This window comes from Anarrhichthys ocellatus, unplaced genomic scaffold, assembly GCF_004355925.1.
Source record: "Anarrhichthys ocellatus isolate YVR2014 unplaced genomic scaffold, GSC_Weel_1.0 scaffold27, whole genome shotgun sequence".
In the NCBI taxonomy this organism is placed as follows: Eukaryota; Metazoa; Chordata; class Actinopteri; order Perciformes; family Anarhichadidae; genus Anarrhichthys; species Anarrhichthys ocellatus.
This window is the reverse complement of record NW_022280057.1, coordinates 3,089,368-3,116,663: the sequence shown is the minus strand read 5'-3', so window position 1 is coordinate 3,116,663 and position 27,296 is coordinate 3,089,368. Positions and strand designations below refer to the sequence as shown.

Sequence of the window (27,296 nt, the reverse complement as noted above, 5' to 3'; positions counted from 1 at the left end):
TGGTCCATTAAACCACATCAATGTGCAGCAAGAAGATAGCTAATTTTCTAGCTAATATATTGAGCTGTATGACTCACAGCAGTTTTCAGCAACTTTTCAGAGACACAAATGTTTGTGTGTCAGTGGTTGTTAATTTTAGTCCCAAATAAAATATACACAGTTAGCATAAAAATAAAAGTGGAACTATTGTATTCGAAATAAACAGATTAATCCCAAGAGCTTTCATAACAAAAGGCATTTATTAGGCTATCCTTCACGTTTGTTATAACAATTATTATTAACAATATATTTTTTTTATTAAAATATATCTTTTTTATACTTTGTTATATGATTAATTCTCAGCTTAAAAAAATTAAATATAAGCCTTGAAATTAACATGAGCAAAATAAACAAACAATCGAATAATTGGGGGAAAACAATAAGTTTATTAACTTTTCTTGTCAATAAATAGTGACACAAGTAGCATGGGGATATTTATCCCACAGCTGCACATTCAGTAATAATATATCATGGCTCTAATGACAGCAATAAAGATTAAGGATAATTAGAGGTTTGGTAATCAAAACACATCGAGAAAAAAGTCTACGAATCATTTCTTTTGACAAAGAAACATATACAATACTTGTTTATTTCTATTCAATGCTATATTGGCATTCAGAGAAATGTCACACAGAGTTTTGGATCTTTTTCAGTGACTCTTTTTGAGCTCTTGTGGTAATACCTAATGAACATGTATATGTACAGGTGAAATAAGAACAATTTTAGTGATTAAATGACACTTTGTGCTTTTCTTCATTGGTGTTGAGTTCCTTTTTGTTCTGTATTCTCTGTCAGAGAGGTGATTTTTCCTTCGCTGGTCATCTCAACCCTCCATGGCGTCAATTGAGATTTCTGACCTGTTGGCATGAAACGGACAAACAGCTGATTCTGTGAGTCCAACATTACATTACAAGATAACTCGCATAATGCATTTCATCTCATTTTATATACAGCAACTGCAACTGTGATTTTTTTACAACATAATGCAGACTACAATTTTTTTACATATGGATAATATGGTCTCTGTATCTAATGCATACAGTAATAGTACAACATCTCAATTAGTTGCCATTGGATGATGTAACAAAAAAAAACATCTTGGAGGTGGAGCAGCAAGGGTTCAAATGGAATCTTTCACACAAATGCAATAAGGTTCTAGGGTGAAACAGTGCACTTATTCAAGGGCCATCAGATCTTGTGCTAACCTTTGCTTTGGAAATGCTTGTCATACAAATGAAACAATCATTTGATCGTTCTGTCATGAACTTTATCTAACATCGCAGTTTTCAGATTAGGTATTTATTTCATAGCGAAGACATGCGCTGTAGCCCTTGAAGAAGTGAACATTGTAAAATGCACTAACGTGGAGGTGACCTCACCTGAACTAGTGAGGGGTTTAATCCAACTGGCTGTGGTTCATTAAATACACAGGGGAGAATATAACAGAAGCAGCATGTTACACACATCACAGCCACGGGTGAATACATTCATACATTCAGAGAGACTAGTTTATACTTACACTTCTGCTCAGGATACAGCGATGACATGCAGTAAATGAATAGAAGGAGAGGACATGACATTTAACGTATAGTCAATAGTTAATCAATGCTGTCTTTTTTGTTCAAGTGGATTGTTTCAGGAAGCATTTAAATGGCAATCATATTAAAAAAGACTGCACTCACCTGCAGGTTTTGGGGACATCAGAGTCAAAGGAAGCTCCAAAGTGACATCGCTGAAAATGACAAAGAAACAAAGTTTTATCATGAAAAATATACAGAATAGGAATTTATATATTACTCACACTAATACCATGTGACCACAGATGAAAGACGATCAATATTTACCTTCCTGTTAAGCCACCCAGCAGGCTTTTTGTGAAAGAGAGAGAGAGAGCACAATAAAATAAACCTTTAGTCTACACAATTTGAAGTATCATGCATAAATATTTTATATTCAGTTGAGCCTTACCCTCCGCCGCCCAGCGCTAGATTGACCTTGACTTTATAGGAGATGATGATTCCCTGCATCTCCTTTTCTCCTTGACTCCTGTGAGGAGACAGGAATAGTTGAGCTTTCAGAGCTTGAGGATTTGGTCTAAGACATGATAAGTGGATGACACAATGTAGAGTCCTGGGCACACAATAAGCCCATTGATGAGAGACTTGTGGCTTACAGGGTAGTGGATGCTAGGTTGGTGTCCTCGTCTTTTAGCCGGCCGTCTACTGAAAGACCCCGCTTCTCTTTGGCGTTGGCCAGCAGGGGGGTTATTTGGAAGGACTTCTCGAATGAAGAGTTGGCGTCAATTGTCTCCCTGTGTAATGTAGTGAAATATAGAAAGAAAGAAAGAAATAATAACGCACGTTTAACAGACATTATCTGTGTTGTTTAAAGTTTTCCTCAATCCATACTGAGATGTAACAATGACAAAACGTTTTTTTCAGTAAAAGCTGTTTTGAATTTATCTAATGGGAGGTGAGAATGTATTTTTAACAAGGATTTACAGATATTTAATTTATCAGAAAATGCTAATTCATAAATTCATTAAATTGAATCTCAATAAGCATAATAAGCCTCTTTTGATACAGTGACAGCCTTACTTACGCAAACTCCTCGGAGCAGACCGCCTTGGTGTAAGTATCAGATGAGTAGAGCACCACACTTGCCTGCTGCTCAACTAAAAGAAGAAATAGCTTTGTTAGATTATCAGTTAAAATGTCTGACTCTTTACCATATACACATACACACTTTACACGGATACTTTATCCCTTACTTATGTTCTTTTTCTCTCCTCCCTCCCTCTCTCACAAGCTATACACAAACACCATCTTTTAGGAATTTAACTTCAGTCAAGTGTTTATCTTTTCCTTGCTGCTCACCTGAAATTTGGATTTTCTTCACAACCTTGGTGGTTTCGTTGTTGATCTTTACATTGACGGTGATTGGATCTCCGTGGTAATAAATCTAAATAAATAAGAAACATTTTAGTCTGAATAATTATAGCATTAGTTTTGTATATATATTATGCCAAAATATAGTATGTACACTTCAATGTACCTCTTTTTCAAGGAAGGCCTCCAAGTTAACAGGCTTGTCACTCAGCATAAACTGCTTTGCTATATCACCCTTGGGTCCAGGCTTGTTGTTAGCTGGTGCAAATTGTATTTTGCGAATCATCAGGCGACACGTGTCCCTAAAACCATGAAAAACACAGGCAAAGAGAGTCAGGGTTAACCCTTCTATATGTCCTTTAATGCAACACAAGATTGCGCTGACAGAATGGTTGGACTGTGGGCATTCATACTTCTTCTCAACTTCTTCATCTGCTGTGTTGGCAACGTATCCTTTAACCTCAAAGTCCACACCACAAGCCTACAACAGAACAAGACCCGAATAAAGTCTTTGTTTGTCAGGCATTTAGAGTAGTATATAAGAGTGAGGGAAAAGTGATAGAGTGGTACCTTGCCAGCATCATTTGGCCCAGGCTGCAGGGAGACTGAGCATGGCAGATTTGATGGCATCTTAAACGAGTAGAAACAAGGCACATTAATAAATAACACTTCAAGAAGATGACCGAAAAGTAAAGGTGAAGTAATGATATGTGGTTGATCAATCTAATGTTTCTCCGAAGGACAGTTAATATGTTGTATGAAAAGTTATAATTCCTCACCTGGAAGGAAAATGGACATCCTTGCTCTCCAGTTTTCTTCATGAGGGATTCCTGCATTGGTGTTTTGGCTGTGGTTGCACCTGTCGGTGGATACACCTGAACGCGCTGTATCCAGATGTCTCTCCTGAAGGACAGCCCGATAACATCCAAGTCGTCGCTTCCATAGCGGAAGGCACAAGCAAGGTAGACAAATACTGCAATGGAAAGAGATATATTCAGGGTTGTCTTTGTGTTGCGTGAATTTAGGAACTATAACTTTAGTCATTGACAGCGAATCAGATGGAAATACCTTTTTTCCCGCCAAGACCTGAAGGGTCCACTTTAATGACACCGTCTGCAAAGGAGAGGAAAAGGCCTTAGCATTAGATCACACAGAGACACATCGACTGTATGTGTGCAGATTTCAGGATGTATAAACAGACATTGTGCCACGCACCAACTACTTCCACTGAATCCACATTGTCCACAAAGTCTCTCTTCCCCAAGTACAGGGCAATCTGAGAGAGACGGAGAAATGGATACAGTTACTCCTCCGCCAAGGTTTCCAGAGTTTGGAAGTTATTTCTGGGAGTTGGAATAGCTACACACAAAATGCACTCCTCCCTATGACCAAGGGGTTGCTTTATAATGACTATATTACAGAGGCCACTTCCACTTACATGTCCGTTGCCGCTGGTCTTCTTATATACCCTGAAAAGCGAGGAAAAAAAAGCAGTGGATTATTTAATTCTTTAACACTTTGGGCCTCACTGAAAAACACAAGACCTCAGAAATTTGGTCACACCCCCCCCCCCCCCTCAGAATGGAAAGGTGTCTAATCTGGACATAAGACATAATTGTGATTTCAAAAATCAATACATTATACTTGGTAACATATATTAAATGAAAAATTAGTATTAATTTAATCAGATTTTTGTTTATAAATTCCTTACATGGGTGCTGAATTGACTATTAGACTCATATCCTTAAAAATCTCTCGGATTAATCCTACATTCCTGTGGCGAATTGACCTGTAATGATGAATGTTGAATATTTCTTGGCAAATGTGTGAATGTGTGAATCTCTCCAAAGATTCCTAGCATTACATGAAACAGGTGGTGTTCGCTTCTTTCGATGTCTTCCAAGTAATCCTGTTAAAACTTTCCTTTATCTTATAAATCTCTCTTCCAAGGTCTCATCCTCACAATCCACCTTAATCAGGAATTATCCATATCCTGGAGGACTGGAGTGTTAGAGGAGTCTTAGAGACGCGTGCCTCTGCCGAGATGTGAAATTGTTACTTAAGAGCCACCGGGCTTCTTTCTTGTGAAGTTACTATCGACTTTGATCCCTGCATGGCTACAGTGCCTTTCTTCTTTCTGTCGAATGAGTCGAGTATCTGTTTATTAAAAAACAATATCAAAGTGAATTTAACTTAAGTCACACAAATTAAAGGATTAATGTTTGGTATTTCATTTTGAGACATGCATAAATGATCACTGTGTTAGGGTTTGAGAGGATTCAGCTTCAACAAATGTCTTTTTTGTGACATTTTAATGCCCTGAAATTGACAGGAAAAGGTGTGAATTCTAACCTCAAATGTAAACCAGTTAACATTTCAGGATAGCTGTTGAATTAATAAGCAAATGAGTCAAAACTCTTAATACTCACTTTGACATTTTGATAGCAAAGTTATGGATCCAGTCTGCAAATAAAAAAGATGAAAAGGCTGCGTTACCAAACCATTTGATACAGATACATCTATGACTAGGGTCCACTGGTTATCTTTGGATTAAATGTCATTTGTAGTTTATTGTTGGATTTATTTTAGAAGAATGTGTCATTACTGTTTTTTAAATTCAAATCATAAAGACCACTGATGAAGTTCACTCATTATTGTTATAATGACAATCAGAATTTCTTAATAACTACCTAATAGAAAGAGTACCTGTATGATTTTACAATTGATTTAACTAAAACAATAAAGAAACAATATTTCTCAAACTCTGCACAATCTCATTGATAGTTTGAGTGCTCAAAGCGTATGTTCCTGTAAAGTAACAGCAGTGACACATCTTCAGTAAATGCTCCTCTGTGCTGTAACTGTAATATCATTCTATCATTTCAATATATTTATATTGTGTGTAACGTTGGTCAGCAAGAGAAAGCCGCTCACTTACCGTGCCCTCAGTCCTCACTGCTGTCTTCTGTAATGCGTCACCGTGTCGTGTGAGCGAGTGTCAATCATTGCCTCCCGTTTGCTTTTATACTGTGACCTCCCAACCCTGGAACCCTCCCCTCAGCTTACCCAGCCTGACAAAGACGGCTGTTTTAGAGAAAATCTGATTAATTAATTAGAACACTAGTGTTCATGTGTAAAAATAATGCTGTGTGTGTGACTTCGAAAGCTCAGAGACGTGGGCAGTTTTGAAAACAAAGTGCAATCAACAGGCCGTGGAGGGAAACTATCTTGGTCACTTGGTCTTTGTCTGTCTTTTTTTCCCCTCCCCATGTTCATGTGCAGCAGGACGTGAACAATATTGAGCACTTGGCATTTTGCACATACTGTCCTCCATATTCAAATGAATGAAATCAGCCACCCCAGATCATGACTAAACAACACCCAGCTCTACATCGTTTTTAATATCACTCAGTAAATGTTAAAAAAACAGGCTTTTTTATGGAAGCCTATCTATTGAATAACGGTGGGTACAATGGCAAACTGTCCACTGACATTAGTAGACCTGGAGGGGAAACCTTTCTCAAAGTCTATGATTGTAAACACTTGCTTGAAATATAGTTTTTTGTGGCTCAGTGATCAAATATATATTTAACTTCTTTGTTTCAAGCTGCGGGATGCTATTTGAGCCTCACTAAGATTAGAGGATTGTCTTATACATGGAGGATTCGTGAATGTTCAAGGACTTCCTTTCTTATAGCTTAGACAGGACTAGAGTGGTATTAGCTGGACTTTGGTTGTTATGCTATAGCTGGGACGACAGATGGCTCCTCTACCAAGCTTTGTGCAATCTGTGCTCATGGCAGGTTTACAGAAATCTAAGTGACCTGCCGACTTATTGCTGTACAAGCAACAAGGCTTTCCAACTAGTAAAAAAAGGCATCATGCCAATCAATTCCACTGTTTAAGGTTGTCATCTGGGTAGGAGGCACAGGTTTAGCCCCAGGACTCTCAAAGGACCCACATTCATTGGCAGTGACTTTTAGGTGATCCACTGACACGCAAGGAGCGATGGAGGTAAATCTAATGGATTGGTGGAGGATCTTCTCACCTCCTCAGTCAGCTGTAATTGATTGATTAATGAGGGAGCTGGATGAAGGGTTTTATGGAGGGCTTGTCACACCGCAGTCGAGGATAATGAATTAGTTTGTTGGATATGTGTGTTGGACTCCCTTCAACTGTCATATAAGGGCAAGGTTTGAGATCTCTTTAAAGCTGCCCAGACTAGACAGCACTGCTGTACATAACCTCGCCGGATCATCTGCCAGGAGTTCACAGGCAATATAACGTTAAGGCGTTTAATACATTAAAGGTGCTCCGCTAATCATTCTTCTTTATTGCTCAGGCTTTTCAACTTCTATTCCCACACTTTCGAAGCAGAATTTAAAAAGAAACAAAGCAGTCTTAAAAAAGTCTTAAAAAGTTTGAAAAACGTATATCTTTAGTTGGGTGACATCTGTGTTACTGGTATTTGTGTGTGAGTTTATAATGTGAGTCTTGAATTTAGCTTTGAATATCGATTTTTAAAGGTGTATCCATAGAGATTGACAATCACAAAACCTAACCTCATTCCTATTTGGGCTCTCAACATATGTGCCAGGTCCATAACAAGATAATAGAGTCAATACATGTAAGGCCTTTCCAATCATTAGCATTCTCTGGCTGCTCTGTAGTCAACTTACCAATTCTGTTTTGTCTATAATAGATAACCTGAAAGCTTCTATCATCTTCTATTCTGTGTATTCTATTCTTGGCATTTACAGTAATTCTGATACAGCCTCTGTGCGCTTCACTGGACAAACCAAACCACATTGGTGAGAAACCGCTCTGCCTGAAAGCTTCACACCTCAGTTGATTTGTCGTGTTAACTGACACGTTCTGTTAACGCTAAAGAGACACTGGCGATATATTTATTCTCAGGCCTCTTGGGGTAAAGACAGGTTTAAGGTTAGTGTAATTATTAGACAGTTATTAATTAACTGTGTGAAATTAGTTAATGCATCAGAGCATGATGTCTGATAGAATATGAATATATTGTCTTTATACACTGTATTTTTATGATGTGATTCAAGTCAGAAGTTGAATTAACTGATTACCATCATTTCTGATGATCATTGTGATGCATTTGTTTGTTTGTTATATGGCGTATAGCTACTGTACATAGGCCTGTATTTCCATTTTACATTTAATACTATCCAAACTCAAGACAAGATAATCTTATTTTCTGTCTCTCTTGGATTATCTGTTTCCAGTTTGCTCTGTGTGAGGTTACATATAGTCACATAAGCCCCTTACACTTAAGCTCTTTATATAGACAGTCAACATCGTTCCTCAAATGTTGGCTAGTCCCAGGGCATTACAGCAACATGGTATTAGCACTTCTTAACAGCACAGTCTTCTTCAGCGAGTTGCTAAATTGAGGCACCGAGGCTGTGTTTAACAGGGACACAATCAGATATGACTGATGGTGCACTGTGTGAAGTGCTGTTATGTTTTTGTACTAAAGTCAACATCACTGATTTAAATGATAAATGCACTTTAAACACAGACACACACACACACACACACACACACTGATTAGCTGTTATGCACTGCAACTTATGTGACCTTTAGCCAACTTTTCTTTTTGGCAGCTGCTATTCAGCCGATGCTGTAACTTCAAAACGTTGTTGTCGCCATCCGTTGGAAAGATGCACATCAGTTATGAGCCCAGTCAGAGCACGTATCTACCACCCTCTTAATCACGACATGGCTCGCTGGATTGTGTTGTTCTTTAAAACATAATCACAGAACTAAATACATGGCTTTTGTTATTAGATTTTAATCAATACTTGCTGTTTTGGAACGTTTTTTTGAATCCTCTGGTGGAGGCTTTTAATCAAACTGAATATATTTAGTAGAAAGCTCTAATACTCTTTGCTGTTGGCTCACATACTGTATTATGTGTTCAAGTCCTGGCTTCCTGCCTGGCCTTGATTATATAATATAGAGTAATGTAGGTATTCCATGGAGGTATTGCTCTATACCAGCAAAACTACAGCTCTTTAAGCTGGGTGTCTAAAACAATGCTAAATCAATTTAAAATCCGATCTCACAGCCGGCGTGGAAGATGAAAGTGAGCAGGCGATTCTTAGAAATGGAGTACATCCTGCTCTCTCAGTATCCTGTCCAAACCACTGCTTGCTTAAGCAGAGCATTTAGATCTGGATGGAGAAGAGAGAGGAATCATCTTTCTCTAAAGAATGGGATTTTGCTTCCAGTGATGACGTTTTGTGGTTTAGGTAAATGTTATCAGCCCTCCATCAGAGGTGTATAGACAAAGCTTGTGTTGTTGTTAAGATGAAGATGAACATATTTTTCAGTTGCTCGAACCAAATCATTGATCATTTAATTTGGTACACATATCCATTGATCTCAGAGGATGAACCATAATGACTTTGGTGACATCCACAGTTTCCAGACAAGGCTGTTATAATAAACTAAAACTGAAATTAAAATTAGCAGTGAAAAATATTGTTAGCAAACTGAAACTAGATATAAACGACATCCTTTCAGAAAAACTAAACTGAAATGATATTGCCTGTTAGAAAACCAATAAAAATAGAATAAAATTAAAAATAAACATGAATTTGTTTTAGTTTTTTAGCAATAATATGCATCAATACCAAAAAAGTAGACGGCATGAATTTCCGTGGGAACATGAACCACTGAAATTGAAGAGACTTGACATTCCAGTAGATGGCGCTATGCTGCAATTGCTTTACATCGGACACGAAAGCAGCCGCAAAAATAACAGATTACATATCATGGCCATTGTTACACTACATACTTAGCTACATACCTCTGAGACATAACTGGCCAAACAAAAACAAACTAGAACTAAATATATAAAAACTGAAACTAAACTAAAACCAGCAAGCACACTCTGAAACTAACTAAAAACTGACTTTCGTGATCTGCCGACTTTTACTCCAGCGCCACCATGAGGTTGACATTTGTTGAGTTGAATGAAACATTTGGGTGGATTGCATGAAATTTGGTACAAACATTCATGTTCACAGTAGGATGAATTTTAATCATTTTGGTGATCCCTTTCATTTTCGTCCAATATTTTGATTTATGACCAAATACCTGCAAAATGATGACATTCCTATCAGCCTCAGTCATTCTTTGTGTTTAGTGCTTTTTGTTTTAGCAAAGTTTTGCAAGATAACACACTAAACTAAGATGACCATCATGGTAAACTTCCCTGCTAAACATAAACTGCTAAACATCAGCTTGTTGTCATTGTGAGCATGGCATGTCAATGTTAGCATTTAGCTCAAAGCACCATTGTAAACCCTGAATGGAATATGACACAGTATATATTTTAAATGTGCTGTAGATTGCACATAGCAATATTGAGAAGTACTGATTACAGATTGAGGGTTAAATGTATGTGTCATCAAATTGGGATGAACTTGTATCTATTTGTTTAATGGGGCTGCGGTTGGTGGTCGGCACATTTCTGCTGAGTAGTGAGAGGCAGAGCAGCAAATATGGGATCAAACAGCTTCCCACAGAGTTATACGCTCCAGCTAATAGGGAAGGAGGGAAGTAGGAGGGCTGAATAATGGGCGATGTTCTAGGAGGGCAAAAATAAGAAAGCGAAGGATGATCATAACCATATGGAGGCTGCTTTTTGCTGAGAGGGAAAGAGTGCGCAAGAGGGGAAGGGAAGTTTAATTAAGAAGGGTGACGAAAAGGAAAAGGTTGGGACAGGAGAAGGAAAGGGTGAAAGAAAGTAAATATGCCTGCCAGAGGATGAAATGTCTGAAGATGAAGATGATAAAAAACAAGGAGGAAACTGAGAATTACCTGGCAGCTCACATGTGTGTGTGTGTGTGTGTGTGTGTGTGTGTGTGTGTGTGTGTGTGTGTGTGTGTGTGTGTGTGTGGTAAGCTGTGTTTTTCTGTTTGGAATTTGAGGGCAGGGGCTGAGGGAGGAAAAAAGTAAAGAGAGGAGAGAAAAGAGAGAAAAAGGAAGCAGTCTGCTGTTTCACACACTGGTGGTGGAGTTGAGCCCCTCGCAAGAATTCTCCTGGCTATGTCCGCCATCTGGAATGTCGAGTCACTTCCTCTGTCTGTCCGGTGCTCTAGCGGGGTTGTCCTCTGCCTCTCTGCTCCCTCCCTCTGCTCTGACAGCACTGTGAAGAACCGCTGGAGACCAAGCCAGCCCGGACGGGACGCTGCTGACAAGACGCACACGCCAGCACACAAACATCCAGCATGAAAGTGAGACCCCCGGAGTAGCCCACATCCAACTCGGACACACTCTAAATGGAATCTGGGCTTGGACAAAGCAAAGACAACTGCAGTCATCAGCTGAACTTTTTGGAGGGTGTTCCTATTCCCTTATATGGCAACAGAGCTGGGAAATCATTTGAATTAGTCTGGTTTCTGTTGCATGCCTGTCTGGTTTTAGTGCTGACTGAGTCCCATCTGGTATGTTTCTGTCTCTGCCGTGTGTGAGTGTGTGGGCCCCGTGTGTGCGGCTCAATTTGTTTGTTTTGCCATTCTTGGTTCTTCTTTTCCTGTTGTTTGCATGTGGGGTTTTTGTGTTGGGACCAGGGGAGGGCTTGTGTTTGTGGTTAGGCTAGAGGCACCGTCATCGCCTCTGGGGTGGCTGCTTCATTCAGACTGTGCAGCACCTCTCTCTATTTTTCCTCTACCTCCCTCCCTCGCGCCGCTGTGATGGTCTGTGTTTGTTGGAGCAACACACCCACCTGGGTGCAGCGACTTTCAACCAAAAGCTGAAACTGGGTCTGTCTACACACGGATATTATCAGAAAGGTGGTCTGAGGCTTCTGTTGAGGAGCAGGCTGTTGTTTGAGTGGACTAACCTCACAATCAGCTGCATGTTTCTGCTTTATTCCTCCATTGCAACAGGATGTGTGACCCTGAAAGAACCAACAGGGACCCAGGAAGTGCTAGCCGGTACACACAAGATGATGGATTGTCTGCTTGACACTTTGATCATGAAGAAAAGGATCATGGGAAAGTTCTAAACACGAAAGTAGACCTCTCAACACACTCTGGCACTGACAACTTGAATGGCACTCCGCCAGCTTAATGCCAGTCTGACAGTAAACTTGTGTTGCGTCAAGTTCATCGCCTCATGTGGATTCTTTTTATGAACATATCTCGCAACATTGATTGCCATGGCTATGGCAGCATGGTATCATCGTGAGATCAGCCGAGTGCACGCAGAGGACTTGCTGGCACGGGCCGGGAGGGATGGCAGCTACCTAGTGAGAGACAGTGAGTCTGTGCCAGGAGCCTATGCATTGTGCCTGCTGTGAGTATACACAAACACATACAGCTTTTCAAACATAATTACCCATCCGCGGTACTTTAAGCTATTGTGTTATCTTAGGCGGCAAGAGCAGCCGTGAACTTGTTCTATAACTGTATTAAAAGTAAGGGAACATGACTCTCTTCACTCCCCAGAAATCCTTTTTTATAGAAGTTACTGAAGTTTGCGTGTCTAATTTTATGTGCTCCACCTCCTTGGAAATACTTAATGAATGATTCACTCAGGACGTCTTGAAGTAGTAAACGCTGCCCGATGTGAAAAAGAAACAGTTCTACTTCATGTAAAACCATATCTAATTACCCAATCTCGTTATACTTTTAGATTTTGGCGAACGGGGTTGGAAAATATTCATAAACGCAACATTTCTGAAGAATGTCCCCCATCTGTAAATTGTTTCAGCAGCTTTACTCCCCCCTGTCATATCCATCACTTTCACCGTCATCTGCCAGCAAAGGCCGACTTTGAGTGCTGTGTGCAGGCTGGGCCAACCTCACACATGCACCCTCTCCAGATTAGTCACCCTGTCCTGTCCGAACAGCGTCCACCTCAGCCAGTCAAACCCTGGCCCAGGACTCCCTGTTTCCTCTCTTACCCCTATTTCTTCCCTGGGGCCCCTGAAGGAGGGCGGGAGCTCCAGCGACCGCACTACGCTTACTGCTCATCAGCCTGAGCCAGATACATTCCTGAAAGCTGAGCCGGGGCGCTCGCAGTGCTCCCTCTTTCCCTTCGTTCTTTTCTCAATATGTCATTCCCTCTTTTAGTTTGTTAAATATCTCCACACATTTGATTCAGTCATTCTGCCGTCCTGGTTTCCCTTTTGTTCAGCTAACACACAGTAGCTGACTGATTAGAAATGGCGTCATCGTTACGTGCGGCCTGAAACATATTCCTCTGACGTGACTGGAGATGACGATCTAAGTGTCTCTCACACATTGTATAACTAAAACAAGACGCGTCATTAGTGATCTGTAAAACAACTGGCGCCTTGTTAAGAAGGTTACAGTGTCTTTAACTACAGTTAGACATCTGGTCCTTATTTAAACAATACATTAAGTGTATTTTCCCTTTGAATGTTTGCTCTGAAGCGTGTTGTAGTAACTTGCCATGGCATTAATAACAGAGTTATTTTCGGTGTCCAAAGGTTCCAACGTCATGTTCACACCTATCGTATTCTTCCCGACGCAGACGGCCTTCTAGCAGTTCAGGTGAGTGTTCATCACCGCGTGACACTGAATCCTTCGCCTGACGAGGAAGACAGCGGAAAGTAGAGACACAATAGATGTCTTGGCACAAACTGTACACACAGAGAGAGACGCAGTCGGTCGGACGGAGCTAGAGGGATCAAACAATGGTTTGTTATTGTCTGTTGGAGGGAGAACAGGAACATGTTTGTGTTTCCTCTCTGTGCAGCAGCCTTGTTGTGTGAATGGCATCTCTGCCATGTGGCCTCATGCTTGCAGCATAAGCGCAGCAGCACAGAGGATAAATTATTTTTATGTCTCAGAGATTCCTACTCAACCCACACACTAGGTCACTGACCAATGGGTGTGCTTATTTGTTGTGTGTATGTATGGGGGTGTTTGGTTGGATGTGGTGGAGTTTAAGCCGGTAATGGTACAAGTCTGTTTTTGATACTCTGAGCAGGGGGCCGTTTAGTCAGCAAATGACCTAATTATTCAATGCTAAAAACACACAAACAAAGTCAAAGTCTGCAAGCACATACGCACACAGTGGGTGAGAGAGTGAGGGAAATAAACAGTTTCAGGGCCTAAACCGCAAATCTTCTGTGGCTTTTTCTTAACTGTGTCTGCATATTAAAGTCCAATAACGAGTTTATTAATGATGGTCTGGCAGTCGTTTTTAAGCCTCTGACTTGGAAAAGGCCTCTGCTTTCAAATGAAGACCTTAAACTCTGTTGCTATTTCAGTTGTGTTTCCACTACCCTCAGTCTAAACCTCCAGGACATATTTTCCCTCACTGGATTTCCTCCACTAACTCACAAGTCACAGGCTTGCCTTTTTGCTTATCCAAGATGGCCATGGAGATATTTTGGGGCCCTTTTTACTCTCTTACTGTCTCTTATTCCTTGTCATTTCTTTTTAATTGCTTTTCAAGAGATCCGTGTGGTACAAAAAATACTATTTGAAGAGTTCCTGGCAAAACCTACGGGATGCTCGAAAGAAATGGTTTTCTTTTACCGCAAAATGAAAACTAAAACTTCTAGTAAAGAGGGCACATGAAAAGAGTTTGCTTGGTATTGTGGTCTAACCACATTGATTTTGTGCATGTGACCTGTAGCTTTGTTGGTTTGTATGCACACAGCACCTGTGCACAGCATGTGGGTTTATTTCATCTTCATTTTTGCCTGTGCTGCTTTAAGTGCCACTGAAGTGTAGCCGTGCAGGTTTTTTGTTAGAAAGTTTGAGAGTAGGCTTGTTTGTGCTTGTGGCTTAAAAGTGTGAACGTATGCACGTAAAGACTTCCTTGCCATGTTATTGTTTTGTTGTGATGGGGGGGGCTTTTTAGTCTGACTGGGAGTGTTGAACCACAGGGAAACATGACAGACAACTGCTGCTGCAGCCACGAAGTAGCTTTCAGCGATGTCGCCTCTCCTGTTCAGTAAAGGGCAGAGCTTTCTAGACCCCCGGGACCATTTTTATCACAGCAAATCATCTGCATGTGGCTTTTTCTGTCATGCAAATAGATACTTCTGTTTTGTTCTCCCAAGCGAGGTTTTGAGTGTGGAAACATCCGCTAATAACCACATATAGTGTGCGAGCTACAATTGGGCAGTTATTTGTTTTACTTTATGTTCAATTTAATTCATATCATGCAAGATTTTGACTTTCAGTTAACACAGTAGGTCTTCCCAGGTCATTATATTTTCCTTATGTGAATTCTTACAAGTTTTATTACCTCTGTCTTATAAAAAGAAGTTGAGAAAGAACAAGGAAGTGAAGTTGCAATACACTTAGTGAGACACACTGACTAGACCACGACATTTTGTTTGGCAACCTCATATCTTTATAGTTGTCATGTATGATGTTTTTGCTTATAGACCTGTATTACACAAAGCAAGTTTATCAAAAAAAAGAAAGAACTTAATTAATTTAAACTGCTGCTTATTCAAAAATGTGTTTCTCAGTGCAACATCAGTGTGTTGCATGCTTGTGCAGAGTATGTCTCTTATCACATTGCATTTGTTTGTGTGTCTCACAGACAACACAGGGGGTGCAGGTAAACTGTTTTCGGACAATTGAGGACCTGGTGTTGGGGTACCAGCATCCCCACAAGGGCCTGGTCACTCCTCTGCTCTACGGTGTTCCCCGTGATACAGACACTGGGGAAGAGAGCTCAGGTGGGGCCGCTATCTGTTATCAAAACAAATCACCAAACAGTCTATATCGTACACTATACATAGTAAAATATTACATACCTGTGTTTATTAATTATTGTTAAATATTAATGTTTTATATTTCGTGCATGCACAGATGACGAGAAGCCGCCTCCAGTTCCAGCCTCTGTCAGCACAGTGCCTTCCACAGGACCACCAGCAAAACCAGCCCCTCACGCTCTGTTCCTGGATAAGTTGCGGGAGCTGAACACATCCAGGTGTGATTATCCAGCTTAAATGCTGAATAGTTATCAGTCTGGCAAAAGACGTTCCGTGCATAGTGCTTATCTATTTTGCATATTATATTATTATTATTATATTATTTTGCACTTTTATATTTGAAAGCCGCTTATTCTGTGTGACAATGCGCGCCTGTTTATTGGTTTGTGACTTGAGGTGATTTTTGAGTCACAGTAATGTGAGCCATCTGTCATTTTCTCATCTAAATATGCACCTGTTGGCAATCAAGCATATAGAAAGCAACATGTGAAACACTCTTTTGGACTTTTTGTTTTGGGCCTATTAATAAACAGTACTAGCATATGCTGTGTGGTTTTGGCCAGCAGATAAAAATCAAGCAAAAGTAATGTCTAGAAAGCAGAAATTGCTTGCATGGTTTCTACAAATGTTTATGAATTCAGCCTGTTTTATCCTGTTTACAGTACTGCAGGTGATTTGATCGGTCTACTCAATGACTACCTCTTCAGTGAGCTGCCTCTGGACATTGAGAATGTGCACAAAGGGGCAACAACTCTATGCCACCTCAAGCGTACTCTGGGTACTGCGTGCCAAGGCTTGAACAGGTTAGCGTGCGTTTATTGTTAACGATAAACCGAACGTGAACAATAGGAGCAATTTGCAAATGTATAGACTGTTGTGACACAGCACCCAATCTATACAGTAGATGCTCTACACTATAAAGTATGTAAACCGATGTATAGTCATTAACAAAGGTTTTGTATTGACCTGGTCTGTAGTGAAATCGACCTGACTCTCTCAAGTCTGGAGACCCTGGCCAAGGTCTTCGACCATCCGAGCTGCTCTTTAACACACACCAAGAAACAGGTACAGTACAAACCATGCAGCATTCTTTCTGAGGAACAATAAGTAACTGTAATTTTATAATATGGTAACCCTTTACTGTCGGGGATAAATGTGCATTCTCCATATACATCGACTCACGGCGCTTTATGTATTGTATTTTTTGGAACAAGGGCTCCGAGATGGATATAGACAGCCTGTTGTGTAAGATTTCAGCTTTGGTCAGCCTCCTTTCTTCGTTGGAGAAAAAGGTATTTTTTTATTAATTTACACAAAGTGATTTATTGCAATACTATTGCTCACAGTCTTTTTAGTGGCAGTGGTTATTGAGTGATGATGAGGTTTTGAAAAACAGACCAATTGGTTTGTGATGGACAACAGTGGTTCGGTTGTAACACTGTACGTTCTGTGATCGTAAAGGTATTAAAAGCGTTGCAAGATGCGGTGACCAATCACAATCTGGCAGTGCAGCCGAACCCACCCCCTCCTGAACCAACACCCACCAATGTAACACCTGTCAAGAACCATGCCAGACAGCTGCCAGTTCACTCCTTTCAGGTAAATCAGGTTGAAAAAGTTCAATTGAATCTTTTTTTTTACCAAATATGACATGCAGTAAGACAAATCTTGCAACTGATATCTTACTATGTAAATGTGTTAAGAGTTGTTTTTCTTGCTGCGTCCAGGTGAAGATGGTGAGGTATGGCAGACAGACTGTTTCTGTGGATGTGGACACAGGAGTGCTGCTCTTTGACAGGAAGGCTGGTTCATTTGGTATAGAGAGGGTCTCGCATGACAGAAGTAAGAAAATACTCACTTTTTAGTGCCTGTGACATTTCTCTTGCTTGCAGATATAATATATATATTGTATAAATAAATCTGCTGCCGTGTATCAGTCCTTCAGATTGTCAAGTTCCAGAGCAGTCCGGCCAAGGTACGCATGGTGGTTGATAGCCACCACAACACACCACGGGAAATGACGTTTGAGAGTGCACGGGTAAGGAAAGATAACTGGCTTTATTATTAACTGGAATCCACTGTTTAGTTTTCCATAGTTCACTGAGTGTCTCTCATCTCTTTCAGAAACGTGACGCCTTCTGCCAACTCCTCCAGCTGATGAAGACCAGGCACTCTCACCTGAGGGAACCAGACGCGATCTCTGTGTTTGTCGGCACCTGGAACATGGGTAACTGTAAATGTGATGACATTCTCCTCCACTGTCAGGCAACAGAATTTGAATTGGAAGGGTCATTTTTTAACTGTTATTTATTGTGTTTTTTTGTGGGCACAGGTGGTTCCCCTCCTCCTCGCAGCCTGCAGTCATGGGTGACCTGCTGCGGTTTGGGGCACACCCCTGATGACTCGACCGCCTTGCTCCCTCATGACATCTACGCCTTGGGGACTCAGGAAAACCCTCAGGGGGAGAGAGAATGGACAGAACATATCAAAGCAACCCTTCGCAGCCATACTCACATTGACTTCAAACAAGTAATTCTCTTCTTCTCTCAAAAACCCTTCTTCTTTTTCACCTTCACGTGTTGATTCTTATGTCTATATAGGGTGCCATTAACCATAAAACTACCATATTTCCACTCCACTGATTTTATTAGTTTAGTTTGAACTACTGCACATGTGAAAACAAGTTGTATAAAGCCTGTTGTGGCTGCAGTGGGAGCTAAATTGATGGAGGGTTAGTAGTAGATAGAACATTACATTTTCAAAATAAGATTTACACCACTTGAAACAAACCTGTTTTTACACAATGATTGCTAATTAACCATTTTGCTAACATTTTATATTAATGTTATTTATTTAGTAATTCATTTTTTGTTTGTGCATAATTAAGATATTAACCAAAACATGAACAAAATGTTTATGTAACATCCCAGAATGAAGCCATACCCACTAACATAGTTTACCTGCATTGATCTGACACATTTCTCCAAAACAAGATGCATATTACTAAAACAATTAAAAACAATAATCGATCTGACTTATAAACTTATATTACTGTAAAACCACATAGACTAAAGTGCCTCTGGCCTGACAGAAAGAAAATATATATAATCACAAGGGAACTTCTTTGAGGTTTCACTTCAAACTAAAAAAGGTAAAACATTAGGCTTATATTTTAGAGCAATTATAACATTATTTGTGTAATTTGTTGGATAGACTAGCTGAATATGAATATATTCAACGATATAAACCTAAAGCATACAGTTTTAAGTCTATTCTGTAATGGTTGGGTCAACCTTGGCATTTCAGACTTACAAAGCTTGTATTTTAACCTCATGTAAATCAGTGCTTCTTTTAAAGAATTGTACATGTAAGCATTTGAAAAGGCATCTACCCTCAAGTAAAACCTTGAAATGTTACATTTGGTAGACATTATACCTACAGTATATCAGGACTGAAGGATCACACATTTTTCAGGAAGGATCGTGAGAGTATTGATATCTTGTCATCGCCGTTCTTGTGGGAATATACTGTATATATACATCAGTCAATGATAGACTACAATTTTGATGTATTTGTTTTTACAAGATGTAAATCAAATTGAAAGCAACACTTCACATTGCTGTAAAACTGGTCCGTTCAGTGGCTGTGTTGACTGGGTTTACAAAAATGGGTCAAATCATTTGAGAAATCTGTAATTACGTGTTCTTTCAGCGGAGAGAAACTGTTCTTGTCTATCTATTGTAATGTGGAGCATTGTCCTGTAGGTGGCAGTACAGTCTCTGTGGAATATGAGGCTGGCTGTGTTTGTGAAGCCGGAGCATGAGAGTCTCATCAGCCATGTGAACACTGCCAGTGTGAAGACTGGCTTGGGAAACACATTGGGTAGGCTGCCCTGCATGATCTCACCACCACAAATACACACAAAGAAAATACAGAAAATGTAGAGTATATTGGCTGAAAGCCAGAAATAATAGTGCATGATTAACAGAACAAGATTTGTGTTTATTAACCTGGAGGTTTGAGGTTTAGTGTCTCTGGTGTTTCAGGGAACAAGGGAGCTGTTGGTGTCTCCTTCCTCTTCAATGGGACATCTTTTGGGTTTGTTAACTGCCACCTGACCTCTGGAAGTGAAAAAGTCCTGAGGTACATTAGGTGTATACATACTGTATGTGTATCACAAAATCTGTCTGCGCCTGTTTTATGTCATATTAAAATGATTTAGAATTGTCTCTTGTAATGTACATCATGTTCAGGAGGAACCAAAACTTTGTGGACATCCTGAGACTGCTTTCTCTGGGCGACAAACAGCTCGGTGCCTTCGACATCAGCCTGCGCTTCAGCCATCTCTTGTGGTGTGGAGACCTCAACTACCGACTCGACTTAGACGTGCAGGTCGGGCCGACTGTTTTCTTTTATTTCTGTACTATTCATTGCTCTTTTGTGCTCCGGTTTAGGACCCTTGAAGACGGTTGAGAAAATATCCAGACATTAATGCTATTGCTTCTCTCTGGTCCTCACTGATGCAGGACATCCTGAAACATGTGTCTAAGAGAGAGTTTGAAGAGCTCATGTGCGCAGACCAGCTGACCAGAGAGAGACACAAGAGGAAGGCCTTTCTCAATTTCAGTGAGTTCTTTATTGGTAATATCAGACAGATATTGTATAAGCACTTTAATGTGATTTTACAATAACAAGATACATGGTAAATGTATAGATCGATACCATTTCATTTTCATTCGGCTCTGCCTTTGCTTACTTCACTCTGCACTCTTTCTCTGTTTATCGTGGTGAAGAGGAAGAGAAGATTGCATTTCCACCCACCTATCGGTATGAACGGGGCGCCAGAGACTGCTACCTGTGGCAGAAGTACAAGACTTCGGGAGTGAGTCACTTCTTGTTACACAAAAGCAGCTCAGAAAAACAGGAAGATGTACAAACAGTCCCTAAAAACTTTGGAGATCTAATAAGTGCAGCTCCACAGAGCCCCTAGCATGGCTTTGATTTATAGTTTTTATATTATTACCTTAAAAATGACAGAGGCAACATACGCAATGTGGACACCAATATGATAAAAACAAACAATACATTTACAGTACTAGAAAACAACCCCCTTAAAAGGATAATGTATTGAACAAAAAAGACTAATATCTAATAAAGGAAATATTTTGCACCGCAAATAAAACTTTAATATTAACAACACTCATTTAAAAACACTTTTTTTTTTTAATGGTACACAACGAGATGGAGGACAAGAGAGTTCACGGTGAGTCAGACTCCCATCAGGGCCCTTAGTGTGCGTGTCCACATGTGTCAATTATTCCAGCTCAACTTTATTCATGAGTCTGAACCACAGCTTTTCCATGTCTGCAGTCTCTTAGTGTTATTTCTATTAAGTTCCAGATAGATGAAGATAAATTCATCCAAACATTTCTGTGTTAACACCTTTTACATAAATGTGCCTCTTTGTTGTATTTTGTGTCTTTAATCCTTTTTTCAGAAATACATTGTTGTCATACTTTCAGCCTGTAGGTTTGTGTATTTTAGACTCTGATGCTGTTTATGTACTACATACTGAACCAGCAAAGCACAACTACAAAAAACATAGCTTAGAAGCACTCTAAATATATAGTAAGATATTTTTATCAGTAACTTAAATCCTATTTAAGGAGTCTCTATCGGAATAGGTGACTGACAGCAGCTGCCATGTCAGATAAAAATAGGAGGTCAACAGTTAACACACAGTCTAAAAAGGAATATCTGGCATAACAGGAACGAAGGTATCCTTCACTGCATACAGTTTGTTTATCTGGTTATTTGATTTGTTGTACAATACTTCGTTGTTTTATACCTGAATCTCTTTTTGTAGGTGCGAGTTAATGTTCCATCATGGTGTGATAGGATTCTGTGGAAGTCCTACCCAGAGACACACGTCATCTGCACTGCATATGGTAGGATCTGGAGATGAAAAGAAATACTTTAAGTAGGAAAGTAAACAGTTAAAAAAGGCATCAACTAAATGTATAAGAGCAGCACGGAGAGGCCATTGCTTAAGCCTCGACGTTGCTAAAGGTTTTGATGCAGCGTTCTCAAATTAGATATCCGTGTTTTTTTTCTTTTTACGACTGCAAAACGGATCAGGTCAACCCCAACATCCTGGTCTGTGGTCCATAAAGAAAAACAGTTATTTCCTCTCTTTCTGACCAAGCTTTTGTTTCTGACCAACCTCTGCAAACTATCTAAACATAACAAATACTGGATAGAAGCAAAACTACTTTTTATCTCCTAAATCACTCTTTTTTTTTCACGTCTTGTGAAATATCGCTGGGAGCTCATATGCCTTACAGTGCTGCACGATGACTTTAGCTACTGTAGATATTTAGTGTTGTTATTGCAATCCTAATAGGAAAGTAATATGGTGGATTTGTCTCTCACCAGGTTGCACAGATGACATCTTCACAAGCGATCACTCGCCTGTTTTTGCCACGTTCCAAGTGGGAGTGACATCACAGTTCAGCTGCAAAACAGGTGCCGTCATTGTGGACACAAATGGATGGAATGTGACTGCATCCCTTCATTAAGTGAACAGCATTGTTATGCATTTGTCTCGCACAGATACACATTCAAGCATGGAGAAGGCCTGGATAGAGCTTGAAGGCATCGAGGCCATTGTGAAGACGGCGAGCAAGGCAAAGTTCTTTATTGAATTTCATTCGTCTTGCCTTGAGGGTATGGTACCACACAAAAAGACATTTCACATAAAGCCATTATGCAGCAAAATGACAAAGATTCATTCACGTCTTTCTTTGCAGAGACACGACGCTCGAGTGAGAATGACTCGCAGAGCTGTGATGTTCCTGGATTTCTCAAACTGGGCTGGTCCTTCAAACAACTGCCGAAGGTTAAAGACACTCATTTGGAAATGGTTGAAATTATTGTTAGTTTTTAAAGTCAAATTCGAAAGTAAGTTTTTGGGATTTGCTTATGTCTGTCATAGCTTCTTCCAATCATGTCCGACATGGAGTATCTTCAGGATCAGCACCTGCTGTTGTCTGTCAAGTCATGTGATGGGTTTGAGTCCTACGGTTGGTCACATTAACTACTCCATTCATAACGTCCCTCTAGGTTGGCTGATGAGTGTCCTAGTGAAAGTTTATCCAAAAATATGAAATGATTTCTATTCTTTTTTTCTTAAAAAACCCTCTTTTCACAAGTGCTATCTGCTAATCTTGGTAGTTTAATTATGTTTTAATATGGTTTGCAGCTTTTTCTTTGCAATAAAAACGTCTCTTTGACACATTTGTCAGCACTTTTATCGACAAATATTTTCTACTGAGATTTTTTCATTTGCCAATCTCTATGCAAAAGAAAGAAAATGTTCATAATAAAGTGGATGGTTTACTGTATTTTAAGGGACAGAATTTCGTGTTATAAATTTTCTTCTAAAATCAAATGCAGTTGACCTTTAATGTAGTTGAACTAGTCTGTGTCTAGTTCTATCGAAACCATGCTGAAACTATCTGGATGGATAGGTTGACCTCTACACTTTTGTTCAGCTTGTCTTATTGATCTAGTGAATCATCTTTTCGTATAGGTGAATGCTGTGTGGCTCTGCGCTCACTCACCGGTGCGTCGGAGCAGTTTGAGACATTTTTGAGTCACAGAGGCGAGGAGATGGGCTCCATAAGAGGACGGGTCAGGGTCCATGTGCCCAAGGACAGACGAGGAACTCGAGAGAAGACCTATGGTGGGTCAGCCGGAACTGGTCCTGTCTTGCCCTCAGCCTTGCTTGCACTATCACTTCCCACTAAACTTTCATCTCCACTGTCACTGCATTCTTTGACTCTCCCATGAGTCTCACATTGCTTCCTCTATTTGGTTCCTCAATGATCTCTGACTTGGCTTTACACTTGCTAGTATCTATCGACCGCTTCCTCTTTTGGCTCCTGATTGACTGACCCTGACCAGATGCATCCTGTGACACTGAAACAGGACAGATGAGTGTTATGTCACCAGGTCAGGCACTACAGCAACACACACAAACAAACACCACTATGCTGTTTGATTGCAAACTGGCATGGCCTTTGGTCTACACGCACCACCCAGACTTTGAGGAAGTCTTGCTCATTATGAAATCTGTTGATTTTACTTTTTCAGAGTGGTTCTATTTTGAGAAGGATGATAAAGGTCCCGGGAGGGGACACGCGTCTCCTGCATCAACACGGGTCCCAATAAACAGGTGAGGACCTCCTCATTTTCTTTCAGAAATGTCACTGACGAGCCACGTATACCCTCTTTTCCAGGAGCAATATTTTGTTTTGGTGCTTTACAAAACCTCTTTGACCATGTGAGTCAAAGTTAGACTCACTTTCCACTGCATACTGTTATTTTGAAAAAAATCCTCAAAAATCTGTTCCCAAATCCTACGAAATGTGATAAAGTACAAATTATTTAAATAATACTGAAAACTATTAGTGCTTTTTAATGCGATTATTTGTTTTTTTCAATGCTGCTGTGTATTTCTCAAACTGGACTCCTTCGATTGTATTTCATCTTCTTACCGATAACAAGCCACATGCCCAAATCAATGCAGACCATGTGTGTTTTTAGCACAGTGCCACTATTGGTCTGAACACTTGCAATGTTAACAGTGAATGCTATTGAATACATTACGAAATCTTGCAAAGAAAGTGTGTGAGAATTGAGGACACATTTAGTAACTTCAAATTGTAAATCGCTTTGCAAATTCAAAACAGGTTTGTTCATTTCAGGTCCTTGGCAGCTCCTCCCAAACTAACTCCGAGCAGCTACACCAATCCAGCCTACTTCATCTTTGAAGGCGTGTCAGTGGCACGCAGGGTGGAGGAGGCTCTCCCTCAGCGTCGGGACCCTCCGGTGATTTGGTCTGGAAATGAGGCCTTGCAGCTCCCGAAAATCTCAGGACGTCAGGACTTCGAAAGAAGACCCTGTCGCAGATCAGACTTTACAGAGATTGAAATTCCCGCCGTCCTGCCCCAGTACACTCCAACCAATGACCTTCATTCAACACACACAGACTCCTCTTATCAGCTTTTTCCAGCCAAAAACCCATCTCCCATACCTCCACCCTCAAGTAACGCCATGTCACAGTACCAGGAACAGACTTCACAACCGAGAGACAAATACCAAGGTAAAAAAATTGTTCACGACTCCATACTGCCCGACAAGAACCTGAGGAACTTGTATATGAATCATTCGGCAATCATCATGGAAAAAGCCAGAAGGGATCAACATCAGCTTCCCCCAGAAAGGACCAAACTTGTCTGGGCAGCCAAGGTGCCGTCGGCTTTCCCCTACACCCCCACTCACTTAGCACATTCTCAGGTGTCTGTTCCCTGGATAGTGGATCAGCAGCCCCCTGGACCTACAGGAGACAACTCCCTCACTGCTTTGCAAATGGCCAAGTCCCTCAGTGAAGTTGACTTCTTCCCGCCAGTGCAGAGAGGCCCATTCATACCCAACCATAGGCCAAGTTATAGAAACGGCCCCTCCATGCATGGAGATAGAGGCTACAACTGGGAGAAAGAGGTAGGACGCTGCTCTCACAGACAGTTTTTAAAAAGGCGCAACTCGGTGCTCTGTTAAAAAAAAAAATCTGTCTGCTTTATCTCAACGCAGGTGTCTGTACTTCAAGGTGCACCAGAGACTGTGCGGGAGCTTCTCAGTACTCTGGGGCTTCAGAAATACACCCTGGGACTCAGCCTCAATGGCTGGGATGATCTGGATTACTTCAGGTAAAATCATTTTAAATAACACATTCCAAAAGCTGCACTTAACAAGGCTCTAGTTACTGCATTTCATAGTCTGAACAAATAACGGGGCTACTGTTACTACACAGACACAGAGCAAGATATATTTGCTTTGTACTTACAAAGATTTACAGACTGTGTACGATGTTATAAACTATTCCACTCAGGTTTGACTCGGTGTCATTTCCCCTCTACAGTGGCATCACTGAGGAGGATCTACGCGCTGCAGGAGTGACGAACCCTTCGCACCGACGCAGGATCCTCGAGAACCTGCCCAGGAACTGGAACTGACGCACAGAGATAAGAAAACGTTGCTGGTACGAAGCCTCGTAGTCCGCTCAGTTAGAACTGGAAGAACTGTTCAAACCGAGACCTGAAAGGTGGACAGACTGATTGGACGTCAATCACATCAGCTGGACTTTACCACAGCCCTGCCGTCTCTTCATTTACTCGATCAATACTGTAACAATAGTTTGTCTGTGTCAACACAGCAAAGGGAACATAGTGCAGGAAGTACTCGTTGCACAGTCTGCTTTATTCATCTATCCGTCTTGACAGATAATGAAAGCGGTGGGTGATATGAATGGAAAACCTTGATGTGTATCTGCAGTTACTGACACATATACAAATATTAATTATGGTATCAAGGTCTCATTGATTTGGTTTTAATGAATTTTAAATGACAATAAAAACATAGTCATTCAATTTCCAGTGTTCACCCAAGGTTGGTGTTGAACGTTCACCTTCATCCCTTCTACTGTGTGCTTTCCATTACTCTGCTATTATTGAGCCCGGATCTGAGCTTGTAAAAGCCCTCTATTAAACCTATGGAGCGTAAAATCCATGGCTGTACATACCTACTGGAACCACGTCTGTAAAGTTGGTATAGAAGGACCTGCCATATCTCATTTTGTTTACTGTCTCATAATGTTGCTATCATGTCACTTAATCAGTACCAATGTCCACTGTGCATGTTTTATGCAACCTTTTTGTAAAGTAAAGTGCATAAAGCAAGTCTTGACTGTCACCAAGCAATCAGTGTTATTTCATTCTGTCGAGCAGCTGGAAACAGAGAAATCACTTCATCGAGTCAGTTCTGTTTCGGTGCTCAAATCCCATTATCCTACCATGCTGCTTGTATGTTGAATATTGTCACCTAGAACTGAGGTGTAGCCTACTTAATGGTCTAATACTGCAGTGCATATATAGGTGGCGAGAGGAGAGAGTTTGTAAAACCAGAGAAGCAACAATATTTTACAAAATAATATGTAATTCATGGGGCAATTATTTGCTAGAATACTTTGCATATCCATAGCTAAAAGATGACACTTTAAGCGGCAGTCATGTAAGTATCAACACACTGTGTTACTAGCACAAAGTGTGTTGATACTTACATGACTGCTGCTTAAAGTGTCATCTTTTAGCTGTGGATATGCTCAAGCAAAATCATTTTTACAAGGTACAACAAGCACAGTTGGCGAAGAATCAATGCTTTTCCAGTGGTAAACAACTTCAATAAATATGATTGCATTAGTTGTATTTGTACATACATGGTGACTCACACGATGGCCAAGTCCATGAACAAACATGTGAAAGCTGTATTTGTCAGCTTAGTTAAATAACAGACCACAGCAGAAAGAGATGAGGCAACTGAGACCCAGATCCTAAAATAACTAAATATTCCTCTCAGTGTGGGAGTGTCTGTGCAGTTGCTTGTGACATTTAGTTGAGGTAGTTACTCATTAAGGCATGACCAAACACATCCCTCTGTCCTCTGACAGCAGGTATTACTGACGGTAGTGATGTCATCACCTGTAGGGCTGCTGGGAATTTTTGGCA

The 27,296-nt window shown here is 40.5% G+C and overlaps 2 protein-coding genes across 2 annotated transcripts; one reads left to right on the top strand and one right to left on the bottom strand.

Moving 5' to 3' along the window:
• Positions 1-415: 415 nt before the first annotated feature.
• arr3b (arrestin 3b, retinal (X-arrestin)) lies at positions 416-5,912 on the bottom strand. Its single transcript, XM_031862588.1, has 17 exons — positions 5,866-5,912; positions 5,357-5,390; positions 4,366-4,396; positions 4,143-4,203; positions 3,996-4,040; positions 3,707-3,900; positions 3,498-3,557; positions 3,341-3,408; positions 3,094-3,229; positions 2,916-3,000; positions 2,641-2,713; positions 2,213-2,350; positions 2,008-2,085; positions 1,884-1,907; positions 1,722-1,771; positions 1,559-1,562; positions 416-896 (listed from the first exon to the last, which is right to left on the bottom strand). Exons 2-17 carry the CDS (start codon positions 5,362-5,364, stop codon positions 863-865), a joined length of 1,089 nt encoding a protein of 362 aa, XP_031718448.1. The 5' UTR covers positions 5,365-5,390; positions 5,866-5,912; the 3' UTR covers positions 416-862.
• Positions 5,913-10,897: 4,985 nt separating this feature from the next.
• inppl1b (inositol polyphosphate phosphatase-like 1b) lies at positions 10,898-26,481 on the top strand. Its single transcript, XM_031862587.1, has 27 exons — positions 10,898-12,260; positions 13,420-13,483; positions 15,498-15,636; positions 15,770-15,890; positions 16,335-16,475; positions 16,650-16,737; positions 16,887-16,964; positions 17,134-17,271; positions 17,400-17,514; positions 17,610-17,710; positions 17,797-17,899; positions 18,005-18,201; positions 19,437-19,554; positions 19,719-19,815; positions 19,926-20,064; positions 20,199-20,298; positions 20,466-20,554; positions 21,539-21,620; positions 22,108-22,197; positions 22,285-22,398; positions 22,482-22,570; positions 22,667-22,754; positions 23,264-23,416; positions 23,827-23,908; positions 24,441-25,236; positions 25,327-25,442; positions 25,655-26,481. Exons 1-27 carry the CDS (start codon positions 12,124-12,126, stop codon positions 25,746-25,748), a joined length of 3,669 nt encoding a protein of 1,222 aa, XP_031718447.1. The 5' UTR covers positions 10,898-12,123; the 3' UTR covers positions 25,749-26,481.
• Positions 26,482-27,296: the final 815 nt, after the last annotated feature.